This window comes from Nerophis ophidion, linkage group LG22, assembly GCF_033978795.1.
Source record: "Nerophis ophidion isolate RoL-2023_Sa linkage group LG22, RoL_Noph_v1.0, whole genome shotgun sequence".
NCBI lineage: Eukaryota > Metazoa > Chordata > Actinopteri > Syngnathiformes > Syngnathidae > Nerophis > Nerophis ophidion.
Genome location: NC_084632.1, coordinates 35,060,288 through 35,075,841, shown reverse-complemented (window position 1 = coordinate 35,075,841; position 15,554 = coordinate 35,060,288). Strand labels below are relative to the sequence as shown.

At 39.0% G+C, this 15,554-nt stretch overlaps 1 protein-coding gene across 1 annotated transcript in view; it reads right to left on the bottom strand.

The window, feature by feature from the left end:
- adcy1a (adenylate cyclase 1a) overlaps window positions 1-15,554 on the bottom strand; it is a 196,422-nt gene that overhangs the window by 83,987 nt on the left and 96,881 nt on the right. Inside the window, exons 6-8 of the mRNA XM_061883768.1 lie at window positions 6,639-6,797; window positions 4,714-4,855; window positions 1,592-1,747 (exon numbers count right to left, since the gene is read on the bottom strand). Coding sequence (XP_061739752.1) covers window positions 1,592-1,747; window positions 4,714-4,855; window positions 6,639-6,797 — 457 coding nt within the window. The remainder of the gene's footprint in view (window positions 1-1,591; window positions 1,748-4,713; window positions 4,856-6,638; window positions 6,798-15,554) is intronic.

Genomic DNA, 15,554 nt, shown 5'->3' with positions numbered 1-15,554 from the left:
CCTCCGCCCTGTATGCTGTCTCGTCATTGTTGCTGATGAGCCCAAGCACCGTGGTGTCGTCGGCATATTTGACAGTGAGGTTGGATGTTGAAGAGGCTATGCAGTCATGTGTGAGGAGGGTGAAGAGCACAGGGCTTAGCACACAACCTTGTGGGGCACCGGTGTTGATGATGACCGTGGCAGAAATACGCTCACCTATTTTCACATACTGTGTGCGATTTGTTAAAACGTCTCCGGCTGACTGCTAGGCCACTTCAAGCACTCACCACCAGCTTGCAGCACATTTAAATCACTCATACAAATACGTTAGAGCAGGGCAGATTGAGCCCAGATTATAATTCCCTGTTATACATTATGCCAGGCAGTCCTGCACTAAATGAGGACTATGTTGTTGTTTACTTTATTACTCTAGTATACTCTGGACTGAAGCTATGTGCCTTCATTGTTTGTGTAGCTGTTGTTTTGAGGCATGTTTAAAAAAAAATAATGCACTTTGTGAAAGTCAAAGGATAATATTTCCCATAGTTGTAGTGGGTATCAGGATTATTTTAAGGAGAGCATGTCCCAACTTCCAAGCTACTGTTTTGAGGCATGTTAAAAAAAATATTGCACTTTGTGACTTCAATAGTAAATATGGCAATATAACTTGAGTTGATTAATTTTGGAAAACGTTGTTATATTGTTTAATGCATCACAACAGAATTAGGAATAATAATGTGTTAATTCCACGACTGTATAGATCGATATCGGTTGATATTTGAATCGGTAATTGAGAGTTGGACAATATCGGAATATCGGCAAAAAAAGCCATTATTGGACATTTCTAATTTCAATTGATTTAAATGAGCGACACTGGGCTCAATTGATTTAAATGAGCGACACTGGGCGTGGGCTTCACGGTGGCAGAGGGGTTAGTGCGTATGCCTCACAATACGAAGGTCCTGCAGTCCTGGGTTCAAATCCAGGCTCGGGATCTTTCTGTGTGGAGTTTGCATGTTCTCCCCGTGAATGCGTGGGTTCCCTCCGGGTACTCCGGCTTCCTCCCACTTCCAAAGACATGCACCTGGGGATAGGTTGATTGGCAACACTAAATTGGCCCTAGTGTGTGAATGTGAGTGTGAATGTTGTCTGTCTATCTGTGTTGGCCCTGCGATGAGGTGGCGACTTGTCCAGGGTGTACCCCGCCTTCCGCCCGATTGTAGCTGAGATAGGCGCCAGCGCCCCCCGCAACCCCGAAAGGGAATAAGCGGTAGAAAATGGATGGATGGATGGACACTGGGCGTCACATTTCAGTGCACAGGTAGTGCAATTAACCTTGTACACAAGGTGGCAGGAGGTATTTTTGTATGTTCAGATTACTTCACCCTACCTCAAACACACAATAGTACTCCTGCAAGTGTTGTGAAAACACATCAATACTTAGACATTTTGAGTATTTTGTCTCTGTTTCTTGGTTTGGCTTTATAACAACATAATGCTTTGTCAAATATCGTATTCGTCAGAAAATAGTTTACAATGCAGAAAGGGAAGCTGTTTGATTTATACAAAAAAAGTGAAACTGTCCCACAATAAAATAGAGACCAGTACACACCTTGTCGTCATCCTCACAGGTCATGACATTGGAGAAGGGGATCTCGGCCTTGAACATCTTCCTGCAGTGCATGAGCTGCACGAGCAGGTAGCACACGGTCTTGAACTTCATCCTCTTGGCTGGTTTGATGTCGGACAGGATTAAACCAGGAAATATCTGGAAAAATAGGAAAAGCTAGTTGGATATGGAAAAATTCTACGGTTATCTATGATACTGACACTGATACTGATGAAGGCTTTTTTTCCTTATGGATACAAAACAGACAGGAAACAATTGGCAGGTATTTTTTTTCATTATAAAATGCTCTTTATATATATATATATATATATATATATATATATATATATATATATATATATATATGTATGTATGTATGTGTGGAGAAAAATCACAAGACTACTTTATCTCTACAGAACTGTTTCATGAGGGGTTCCCTCAATCGTCAAGATATTTAATCTCCTGACAATTGAGGGAACCCCTCATGAAACACTTCTGTAGAGATTAAGTAGTCTTGTGATTTTTCCCCACACATACATATTGCGCTCAGCTACGGTATCGAGCACTATTCTCCGGATAATCCAATTAAGATATATATATGTATATATATATTAGAGATGCACGGATAGGCAATTATATCATCCGCAACCGCATCACCAAAGTCGTCATCCACCCGCCGTTCACCCGAACCAACATTTTATAAGAACCGCAACCGCCCGCCACCCGCCCGTTGAAATACACTAGAGGTCGGCCACCTTTACCACTCAGATATTTAAAGCCGTTTCACAGAGTAAAAAGACAATGGGAGCCGCTGACGTTCTCGCGAATATCCAATGGTGTTCATCCTGGTGACTAGAATAAGGGCGTGCTGTGAAGCCATTGCCTTTGACATCTTCAACAACACGTACAAACCGACTGTTAGTCCGGCAACATGTTGTGTGCAGTTTCCGCAATCACACGTACAAGATTGAAAGGCATACTGGGTGATACAGAGTACACTGATGGTTGTGATATAAACAACTTTAACACTTTCTAATATGCGCCACGCTTTGAATCCCCACCAAACAAGATTGACAAACACATTTCGGGAGAACATCCTCACAGTAACACAACATAAACGCAACACAACAAACACCCAGAATCCTTTGTATCTGTGACACTTCCTGAATATATTTTACACCCCCACCCACCTAACCAACGCACGGACACGGGGGGGGGGGGGTTTGCTGCTAGCGGGGTGTACAAAATAGTCAGGATTCTTCATGGATACAAAGGACTCTGGGTATTTGTTGTGTTGCGTTTATGTTGTGTTACTGGGAGGATGTTCTCCCGCAATGTGTTTGTCAATCTTGTTTGGTGTGGCTTCACAGCGTGGCGCATATTACTAAGAGTGTTAAAATTGTTTATATCACAACCATTAGTGTACTCTGTGTCACCCAGTATGCCTTGCAGTCGTGTGCGTGTTGCTGGACTGACAACACTGTAGAAAGCGACAAAGCCAATGGCTTCATATCACGCCCTAATACTTATTAACTGGGTGACTGACGGCAGTCGTTCTAGAGCAGGGGTGCCCATTACGTCGATCGCGATCAACTGGTCGATCTCGGAGGGTGTGTCAGTCGATCTCAAGCCAGGCATTAAAAAATATACATAAAAATGAGCAATCATCAATCATACAAAGACTTCACTTTCGTCAGTTGTTTGACATTCTCGGCACCCGAGGATCTTGTGAGATGACGCTGGCTGCTGCGAGCTCATATTTAAGAAAAAAATCACCAACAGGGCGGACGCAGAGAAACACATTTTATTTCTAGAGACTCCGTACCTACTGTCAAAACTCTAAAGACCGACTGCACAGTTCCTGTCTTCACCATAAAAGACCTGTTTCATCCTGCCTGTGCTAACAAAATAAGAGTCTCAGAAAGCTAGCGTGCACAAGCTAGCAAGCTACGGAGTTTGATGCCAATGTATTTCTCCCCCGCCCTCAGCGACCGCTTTCTCACTTGCTTGCCCACCCGCACACTCACTGACGTCACTCACCTGCTGCCAGACATTAAAGGGCCACACACATATGCTACTCTCATAACAAAGTGTTTAAAAACGAGTATGCAAGTTGGACAAATGAGATGCCAAATCCAACCACTTTCATGTGGTATTGGACAGAAAGGAGGACTTTTTTTTCCCTCCATTTGAAAATGCGGACGTTATCAGCACCACTGTCTAATTCCAATCAATGCAAGTCATCAGAATCAAATACACCAACTTATATTCTTGTCTTCATGAAAGAAAGGAATCTATGTGTGTTAAACATGCTTGTATTATCATTAAACACCATTAACTTGTTAACAAAAATGTCTCTTTCATAAATAAATAAATATAAATTATAAATAGGAATGAGGTAGATCTCCTCGACTTGGTCAATTGAAAAGTAGCTCGCCTGCAGAAAAAGTGTGAGCGCCCCTGCTCTAAAGAATATTAGCGTCTCCTATTGTCTTCTTCGCTTTGTGACACGGGTCTTAAACGGCTCTTTGAATGGTAAAGAATACCGATCCCAGAACCATGTATATCAAATATTTCCGTATGATTCAACCGCCACCCGCCCGAATCTAATTAAAATCTATTTTTTAATCTTGTCACCCGCCCGACCCACGGTTTATCCGCAGACTCCGCGGATGAGACCGCAAACCGCACATCTCTAATATATATATATATGCTCATTAATTTATTTAAGCAGAAATTGTCTGTGTAAAATTCCAATTTGTTTCGCTTTTCACGCAAGTTTCAATGTAATTAATCTTAAACCACCAACAAAATGAAATCAAATTCAACGCCAGCATTCAATAATATCTGTAATCTCGCACTAACTAGTCATGCAATGTAAGTAGCAATGAGTTGTAGTTTTACTGCAAACTACGTCCGAGCAGTAATAAAAACCATCCGCGCGTTCGTGTACATGTCGAGTAAGACAGTGATACCAGCCATGTATATACCAGCTTAACACATGACCTGCTTCTCTGCCTGTCCCAGCGGATTACACACTACTACTACTACACTACGGACAGATGTGTTACACAAGTGAAAAAGAGAGAAAATGCACAAAAAAAAAAAAAAAAAATCAGCTGTACTTTGCGTCTGTGTGATGGCACGATGAAAAATGTCTCTATGTGATGCTTCTGCAGAAAGGAGTGTCTCTTGTGTCCAAAGCCGGGTTCCACCTCATAATCGCCATTCAAACACTCCAAGGTGGTCCTTGTGATGTGCACCTTGCTGAGAGCACAAGGAAAGACAAAATGAAAAGCTTTTAATGCTAAAACTGGCGTCACTTTACACCAGGGGTCACCAACCTTTTTGAAACCAAGAGCTACTTCTTGGGTACTGATTAATGCGAAGGGCTACCAGTTTGATACACACTTAAATAAATTGCCAGAAATAGCCAATTTGCTCAATTTACCTTTAATAAATAAATCTACATATAAAAAAATGGGTATTTCTGTCTGACATCCCGTCAAACATTTTTTTCCTTTAACCGAAAGTTTTTGGGAGAGAATAAATGATAAACAAAACACTTAATTGAACGGTTTAAAATAGGAGAAAACAAGAAAAAAATTAACATTTAATTTTGAAACATAGTTTATCTTCAATTTCGATTCTTTAAAATTCAAAATTGAAAAATGAAGAGAAAAACTAGCTAATTCGAATCTTTAAAAAAAAAAAACAATAATAATTTACGGAACATCATTAGTAATTTTTCCTGATTAAGATTAATTTTAGAATTTTGATGACACGTTTTAAATAGGTTAAAATCCAATCTGCACTTTGTTAGAATATACAACACATTGGACCAAGCTATATTTCTAACAAAGACAAATCATTATTTCTTCTAGATTTTCCAGAAAATTTTTTTAAGCGCTATAGCTCGGTTGGTAGAACGGCCGTGCCAGCAACTTGAGGGTTGCAGGTTCGATACCCACTTCTGCCATCCTAATCACTGCCGTTGTGTCCTTGGGCAAGACACTTTACCCACCTGCTCCCAGTGCCACCCACACTAGTTTAAATGTAACTTATATATTGGGTTTCACTGTGTAAAGCGCTTTGAGTCACTAGAGAAAAAGCGCTATATAAATATAATTCACTTCACTTCACTTAAAATAAATTCAAAAGACTTTGAAATAAGATTTAAATATGATTCTACAGATTTTCTAGATTTGCCAGAATATTTTTTATTTATTTTAATCATTATAAGTTTGAAGAAATATTTCACAAATATTCTTCGTCGAAAAAACAGAAGCTAAAATGAAGAATTAAATTAAAATGTATTTATTATTCTTTACAATAAAATAAATAAATTGACTTGAACATTGATTTACATTGTCGTGAAAGAAGAGGAAGGAATTTAAAAGGTAAAAAAGGTATATGTGTTTAAAAGTCCGAAAAAAATTTTTAAGGTTGTATTTTTTCTTTAAAATGGTCTTTCTGAAAAAAATAAATGAATGTATTTAAACAACTGAAGACCAAGTCTTTAAAATATTTTCTTGGATTTTCAAATTCTTTTTGAGTTCTGTCCCTCTTAGAATTAAAAATGTCAAGCAAAGCGAAACAACCTTGCTAGTAAATAAATACAATTAAAAAAATAGAGGCAGCTCACTGGTAAGTGCTGCTATTTGAGCTATTTTTAGAACAGGCCAGCGGGCAACTCATCTGGTGACCCCTGCTTTACACAATTATCACAGTCATTTGCCATTCACTTGCACATTTGTTATATACATATATATATATTTTGCATTTTTTAAATAATGAATCCTAAAATGGTTAACATGTGTCCGTCCAGTGGTTTGCAGGATTACTCAAAAATTGCCATTGCACATTCGGCATGTAGGTGACATGCACACAAGAACACAGTAGGTAAGAATCTGAATAAATGTGGTTCATACGGTGAAAACTAAACAAAACAGCATAACGTGAACGGGTGACATACTGAGTAAGTAAATGTCTACGACATTTGCTTCATGCTTGTCTTGTTTCTGTGGTAGCAACAGTGAGTACTACTGACCCGGGCAGTCCTCCGGCCTCCATCACATTTGCCAAAGTGACATCGTTTGACCAGACGTCATACTGCCATTTCCTGAGGCCCAGCACACCACACAGCACCCGTCCCGTGTGCAGGCCAACACGCATGTTCAAGTCCACCTCGGTTGCCTCTACCACTGACCTATGAGAAAATAATATGCGTTGAGAGGGGCAGCCATGTAAACCTGACAAGTGTTGAGAAAGTTGAGGTATGGCTCCAAAACAGTCAAACATCTTACCAATACTGTGGACAAGAGATGTCCGATAATGGCTTTTTTGCCGATTTTATTCCGATATTGTCCGACTCTTAATTACTGATACCGATATCAACCGATACTGATACATACAGTCGGGGAATTAACACGTTATTATGCCTAATTTTGTTGTTGTCACACCTGGACATGGATTATTTTTGCTTCTTTGATGCAGAGGATATGGGACGAGCCAGACGAGAGTGTAAGTACATGGTTGTTTATTTGACCACTAAATACAAAAATAAACGAACTAAGGGCGCTCACAAAGAGGTACAAAACTTGGCTACAAAAATACGAACAGGAAAACAAAACACCTGCTCGATGGCATGAAACACGATAAACTATAAACTTAAAATTGCACTGTGGCAGAACTATAAACAACGAAAACAAAAACACTTACTGTGACCGAAACAAGGGGCATGGTGCGTAGCAGGTAATCGTGAAGGCGTGAAGGCATGAAGGCAAGCACATGAAAAAATCCCAGACTGATGGACAGAAAGTAAAATCCTTAAATAGCAGCTGTGGTAATGAGAAACAGGTGTGAAGAAGCCTACAATTTTTAGTTGTGTTTTCCGTTCCGTATGCTGAATGGCAATACACGATAAATACCTCCATATTTTTTCCGTAAAATAAAAACAAAACACAGAACAGTCCTACTTACTTGAGATACTAAGTATGTCATTATTTTGACTTAGTAAATATTGACTTACTAAGACAATTTTTGGACTAAGTCAAATCAATTACTTACTGTAAATAAGAGTATCCTCTCTTCGGTGCAGAGAGGATACGGGACGAGCCAGACCAGAGTGTAAGTACATGGTTGTTTATTTGACCACTAAATACAAAAACAAACGAACTAAGGGCGCTCACAAAGAGGTGTAAAACTTGGTTACAAAAATACAAACAGGAAAACAAAACACCTGCTCGATGGCATGAAACACGATAAACTATAAACTTAAACTTGCACTGTGGCAGAACTATGAACAACTAAAACAAAAACACTTACTGTGACCGAAACAAAGGGCAAGGTGCGTAGCAGGTAATCGTGAAGGCATGAAGGCAAGCACATGCAAAAATCCCAGACTGATGGACAGAAAGTAAAATCCTTAAATAGCAGCAGTGGTAATGAGAAACAGGTGTGAAGAAGCCTACAATTTTTAGTTGTGTTTTCCGTTCCGTATGCTGAATGGCAATACACGATAAATACCTCCATATTTTTTCCGTAAAATAAAAACAAAACACAGAACAGTCCTACTTACTTGAGATACTAAGTATGTCATTATTTTGACTTAGTAAATATTGACTTACTAAGACAATTTTTGGACTAAGTCAAATCAATTACTTACTGTAAATAAGAGTATCCTCTCTTCGGTGCAGAGAGGATACGGGACGAGCCAGACCAGAGTGTAAGTACATGGTTGTTTATTTGACCACTAAATACAAAAACAAACGAACTAAGGGCGCTCACAAAGAGGTATAAAACTTGGTTACAAAAATACAAACAGGAAAACAAAACACCTGCTCGATGGCATGAAACACGATAAACTATAAACTTAAACTTGCACTGTGGCAGAACTATGAACAACTAAAACAAAAACACTTACTGTGACCGAAACAAGGGGCAAGGTGCGTAGCAGGTAATCGTGAAGGCATGAAGGCAAGCACATGCAAAAATCCCAGACTGATGGACAGAAAGTAAAATCCTTAAATAGCAGCAGTGGTAATGAGAAACAGGTGTGAAGAAGCCTACAATTTTTGGTTGTGTTTTCCGCTCCGTATGCTGAATGGCAATACACGATAAATACCTCCATATTTTTTCCGTAAAATAAAAAGAAAACACAAAACAGTCCTACTTACTTGAGATACTATGTCATTATTTTGACTTAGTAAATATTGACTTACTAAGACAATTTTTGGACTAAGTCAAATTAATTACTTACTGTAAATAAGTGTATCCTCTCTTCGATGCAGAGAGGATACGGGACGAGCCAGACGAGAGTGTAAGTACATGGTTGTTTATTTGACCACTAAATACAAAAATAAACGAACTAATGGAGCTCACAAAGAGGTACAAAACTTTGCTACAAAAATACAAACAGGAAAACAAAACACCTGCTCGATGGCATGAAACACGATAAACTATAAACTTAAACTTGCACTGGCGCAGAACTATGAACAACTAAAACAAAAACACTTACTGTGACCGAAACAAGAGGCATGGTGCGTAGCAGGTAATCGTGAAGGCATGAAGGCAAGCACATGCAAAAATCCCAGACTGATGGACAGAAAGTAAAATCCTTAAATAGCAGCAGTGGTAATGACAAACAGGTGTGAAGAAGCCTACAATTTTTGGTTGTGTTTTCCGCTCCGTATGCTGAATGGCAATACACGATAAATACCTCCATATTTTTTCCGTAAAATAAAAACAAAACACAGAACAGTCCTACTTACTTGAGATACTAAGTATGTCATTATTTTGACTTAGTAAATATTGACTTACTAAGACAATTTTTTGACTAAGTCAAATTAATTACTTACTGTAAATAAGCGTTTGCAATAAGCGTTTGAAAAAAAAAGTTAAAAGTGGGGCCACATGCTGACATATGCTGACCCTGAGAAGCTGGACAGGAAAAAAAAAAAACATTGATAAATAATTAGTATTATTAATTTATTTTTTTTAGACTTTTTGCTCAACAAAAAACTGCGGGAAACCCTGAAATTTAATGTCACGGTTCTGCAGAACTTTGCTGTATTACTCTGCACTCGTCTGACACTCGCCGCTTTGTAAATAAGCCCCGCCCACTCTTGCCAACTGTTCATGCCTGGTCGGATTCTAACCAGAACCATCATTTCTGTCGTTTGAAAATTGCCATCGGGCAGCATTGAAATGTTAACTATGTGTTATAATGCCAAGGTAGCCCAATTAAAGGGGAACTATCACAATTTCAAAAGGGTTAAAAACAATAAAAAGCAGTTCCCAGTGGCTTGTTGTATTTTTTGAAGTTTTTTTCAAAATTTTACCGGTCTCGGAATATCCCTAAATAAAGCTTTAAAGTGCCTTATTTTCGCTCTCTGCGAAGACACTGGCCATTTCCCTGTGACGTCACACAGTGCTGCCAATGTAAACAAACAATGGGAATACCACAGCAAGATATAGTGGCATTGGCTCGGATTCAAACTCGGATTTCAGCGACTTAAGCGATTCAACAGATTACGCACATATTTAAACAGATGGTTGGAGTATGAAAATATTGAAGAAGAAACTGAAACTATTGAGCGAATAGCTATTGACGCTATTCATAGCCATAGCATGGCCGAATAGCTGCGTTAGCATCGCCGGTAAAATGTGCGGACCAAACGATCAGGACTTTCGCATCTTTTGACACTGGAGCAACTTAAATCCGTCGATTGGTAAGGGTTTTTTTCGCATTAAATGTGGGTGGGAGGAAACATAATATAGTTGCAAATGCATATGCAGGTTATCCATACATCTCTGTACCATGTCTGCTTTAGCACCGCTGGTAAATAGCATGTTAGCATCGATTAGCTGGCAGTCAACATCAACAAAACTCACCTTTGTGATTTCGTTGACTATCGTTGCAAATGCATCTGCAGGTTATCCATACATCTCTGTGCCATGTCTGCCTTAGCATCGCCGGTAAAATGTGGAGAAACTCCAGCACATTCAATGGGGGTCTGGCGGCAGACACTTTGGCATCTTCGGGCCAGTGGTGCAACTTGAATCCCTCCTTGTTAGTGTTGTTACACCCTCCGACAAGACACCGTCGAGGCATGATGTCTCCAAGGTTCCAAAAAATAGTCAAAAAAACGGAAAATAACAGAGCCGAGACCCGGTGTTTGTAATGTGTTGAAAATGAAAAGGGCGGGTGTGTTACCTCGGCGACGTCACATTCAGCGCGATAAACAGAAAGCCGTTTAATTCGCCAAAATTCACCCATTTAGAGTTCGGAAATCGGTTAAAAAATTAGATGGTCTTTTTTCTGCACCATCAAGGTATATATTGACGCTTACATAGGTCTGGTGATAATGTTCCCCTTTAACTGCTTTCTGTATGCTGTTTTGCGAGACCCGTGTCATGTGACTTCAAACTTGACACCTTATTGGCTGGTTCTGAGACAGGATCGATGGCTTTATAAATCCATACACACTGCAGCAGCGCATTTTTTTTTATCTATTGCATTGGTATTCTCTTCCTTTATTAATTAATGCCATTTACGTTGACATGTTGGCTCTGTATCCGTATTGGTTGTTTTTGAGTGTTCCTTTTTTATTAATGAATTTGTCCAATTTGTTCTTAAACAACTTTTCAATAGTTTTAGAAAACTGTGGAAGTAGAGAAACAGGTTTGTAAACTGGTGTTTGTCTTCAGTCTTACAATCAACAATAGCATTGAAGCTAAAAAAACATGCAAATACGTGCACACCAGTGTTAATTTTGACAGCAAAATTTGATTTGGTTTCAGTCATAGTCTTTTGACTAAAATGTAACTTAGTTTTAGTCATAATTTAGTTATTTTAATTGTTTTAGTTTTAGTCTAGTTTTAGTTGACGAAATATAGACGAAAACTGCAGTAGATTTAGTCGACTAAAGGGTGATATGTAAACTTTCCCTTCAATTTCTGAAATTCAAAGCAAAACAGCGTAAAAATCCCCGGTACAAGTCGTATTTTGATGAAAATCTTGTCTCAAATTTAGTATTTCACGAGTAAGCCGTGTAATAAACGAAATAACGTCGAGTGAGTTGTATGTTGTGGAAAACCCTTACCTGTGTTTGGATTTCGGGGTGATTAGGATAGGTTGATTGGCAACACTAAATTGGCCCTAGTGTGTGAATGTGAGTGTGAATGTTGTCTGTCTGTCTGTGTTGGCCCTGCGATGAGGTGGCGACTTGTCCAGGGTGTACCCCGCCTTCCGCCCGATTGTAGCTGAGATAGGCGCCAGCGCCCCACGCCACCCCAAAGGGAATAAGCGGTAGAAAATGGATGGATGGATAGACTGTAAATGTCGCTTCAAGTTTGTTGTGTTTCTCCCCGTAATCCTGGCGCTGCATTTCTTACACTGCGTCTTGTTATCTTTGACCTCAAATATAAAATTTCCCCATATGTGTTCTCTCCTCTTCCTCCCCGGCGTTGACATGTTGTCTTCTGCACCGCAATCCCGGGTCAGTCTCAAACGCAAACTACGTTTACGTAACTTCCTTACCACGTCGCTCTGATTGGTTCTCTTCCCAACTCCTCCCGCCTCTTCCTAACGAAATGAGTTCCGATTGGATCTCATCCCTGGCAGACATTTCCGTCTCGTTTTTATTCCTTGACGAATATGTCAATACACCTCGTCATCGTCTTAGTCCACGTAAATTATTTTTTTATTCAGTTATTGTCTCGTTTTAGTCCGAAAAAAAAGGTCGTTGACGATAACTATGACGAAAATTTTTCGTCAACAAAATTAACACTGGTGCACACGCGGGCCGGACTATTAAAATCATGGCATTAAAACTAAAAAAAAAAGAAAGCAGCTTCAGATTGTTTTCATTGTCTTACTTTGGCCAAAAATAGAGCAAACACATTCTGAAAAAAATTCCAAGAAAAATATATTTAAAAAATACCGTCAGCGGTAAAGTTTGTATCGATTAAGGAAAGAAGAAAGTGAATGAATGTTTATAAGTGAAAAAATTTACATATATATTAAACAATTTTTTTTTTTTTTTAATGAATTAAAGGCCTACTGAAATGAGATTTTCTTATTTAAACGGGGATAGCAGGTCCATTTTATGTGTCATACTTGATCATTTCGCGATATTGCCATATTTTTGCTGAAAGGATTTAGTAGAGAACATCGACGATAAAGTTCGCAACTTTTGATCGCTAATAAAAAAGCCCTGCCTTTACCGGAAGTATGTGCGCGGGACCGAGAAAGCGACAATTTCCCCATTAATTTGAGTGAGTAGGAAAGATTTGTGAATTAGGATATTGATAGTGAAGGACTAGAAAAAAACATAAAATAAAAAATAAAAAGTGACGGCTCCGGGCGGCGGCAGTGTGAGCGTTTCAGATGTAATTAGACACATTTACAAGGATAATTCTGGAAGATCCCTTATCTGCTTATTGCTTTAATAGTGTTTTAGTGAGATTGTAAAGACATACCTCGAGGTCGGATGGCTGCGGTGAACACGCAATGTCTCAGAGAGAAGCCGAGGAGCCAAGCTCACAGCTGCCTTATTTGACAGCTGCTGCAAGACGACGAATAATCCAATGATGTCTCCGGTAAGATATATAGATCACAATTTTCCCATCCAAAAACATGCTGGTTGACGTAGAGAAAACATGTTCGCTTGACCGCTCTGCTTCACAACAAACAAAGAAACACCGGCTGTGTCTCGGTGCTAAAGACAGCTGCAATCCACCGCTTTCCACCAACAGCATTGTTCTTTATAGTCTCCATCATTAAATGAACCAATTGATTCAGCAACACAGATGTCCAGAATGCTGTGGACATATGCGATTAAAGCAGACGACTTTTAGCCGCCAGTGGTGCAGAGCTAATATTTCCTGACAGTCCGTGACGTCACGCGCACGCATCAACATTCCGCAACGTTTTCAACAAGAAACTTGCGGGAAATTTAAAATTGCAATTTAGTAAACTAAAAAGGCCGTATTGGCATGTGCTGCAATGTTAATATTTCATCATTGATATACAAATTGTCAGACTGCGTGGTTGTTAGCAGTTGGGTTTCAGTAGGCCTTTAAGTAACGTTTATGACAACCTTTTTTCAAAACACAATAAGATATAACAGGATAATGCATACATTTATCATATGTTTTCAAAACGGTCCCAAAAAAAGTGGGACCCCAAAAATGTACTATAAGACTCCATTTTTATGACTTGATGGGGAGTCTATTGTCAGAATAATTGTATCTAAGTTATCACAAATCTTTGTTTTGTTTGCAGGCAAAAGCTGTCTTTGATCTTACCAATCAAAAGGCTTGTAAAACTGCACTGTGTAGAATGGGAAGCGACAATAAGGCGTCGGTTTCTTTGATGTATTGTAATCCACAGGAAGATTTTGTCTTGACCCGAGATCTACAAAGTAGAGAGGAAGCAGCACCTGACCCCCCTCCAGGGACCTTTTCTTTGAACTCTTTTGTAACCAAAGGCAATGGCAGTTTACGACCCCCATTCCTTTAGAAACAGCTGTTGTAATGTAATCAGGGAAAGTCCAAATAAAAGAGGAGGTGTGCGAACATTTTGCCAGAGCGTGGTGAAAGACTGTACAAAGAGTACAGCCCAGAGGTTTCTCCTCAATGAGCTAAATTTAAGTTTGTCTTTGTTTAATTCCTTGCTTCGTGTCTGTTTAATAGAGGTCATCAGTGTTTGAACCTGACACCTGGTACCCTATTTTGAAAATTCCTAGTGCCAAAAGGGACGGAGTAATGGTGTGTGCCTATGGGCCGGTTCTAATACTAATCAAATATCATCCCGGGGGCCATACACAACTCATTATTATTATTATTATAATTTGTTATAATTAATATAATTCATGCCAGATCTGGCCCGCGGGCCTTGACTTTGACACCCCTGATTTAGAAGGACCAGCGGCTTTAGTGACAGGCTTTAGTTTCAGAAATTATGCCCTGAATGAGGACTTGCAGGCACTCACAGGAGTCTTTGTTCCGACTGAGAGAATAAACACACCCACTCATTTAATCAGAAAAAGGCCTTTAAATAGCTGAATATATTTCAATCAGACTTTTTGTTTTGGATAAAAAAAAACAGTTTTGTTGTTTAAATAACTTGAGTTCTGTGTTAATACACATTATTTTACTGTAACTCAAAAATCAAACTGCCCTTTGATGCCATTGTATTCAATGTATGCTCCAGTATTTGAGTTTTAAAAAAATTCCACAATCTGGATCACCTTTTGCCAAAGCACGAATAAAAGAATACAAATAATAAAAGTGTTGTTTAGTAAATGTTAAGTTGAATTAAAAGTCTTGCAGTATTCAGTACACCACTGGTACTTTGTTTACTGCAGAAGGTACTTTTCGATGACAAGCAAAATAACAAAAAACTTTGAGAGGAAAAAAATGTACCGAATAAGAAACAAAACTGTGGTCCTAAACCGAGGTATGGAATGGATCGTGGGTTACCTGTACTGTAAGCACAATTATTCATATCAACAAAATGACAGTCGTTAGCTGTGAGTAGTCTTCGTATTTTATTGAATGGCTGAGCTTGTATTGTTTTAAATATTGTTTTTTACTTCAGCACTTTAAGATTTATCAAGTAAAGTGCCGAACAAATCAAATCTATTATTATTATTTACAATTTCTGGCAGGCGTTGTGGCATCCTACTCTGTTCAAAAGCCCTTGAATGCACCGTAAAAACACCAGCGAGGAATGATCACTCTGTTCTAAAAGAGAACAGCTTCTAGGTTTAATTCACACAAGTGTATAGCTTAGTAGTAGTTTGGATTGGTGTATGTTGTTTCTTAATGGGGACGTTAATGTCTCTTGTTTTCATGTTAGTCAATGAGTGCAGTTATCAATCACGGTTTTTCCATTATTTTAATTTAAAACAGTAATATGTCTGTTACAAGATACTGCAGTAGTAAACTGTAGGGACGT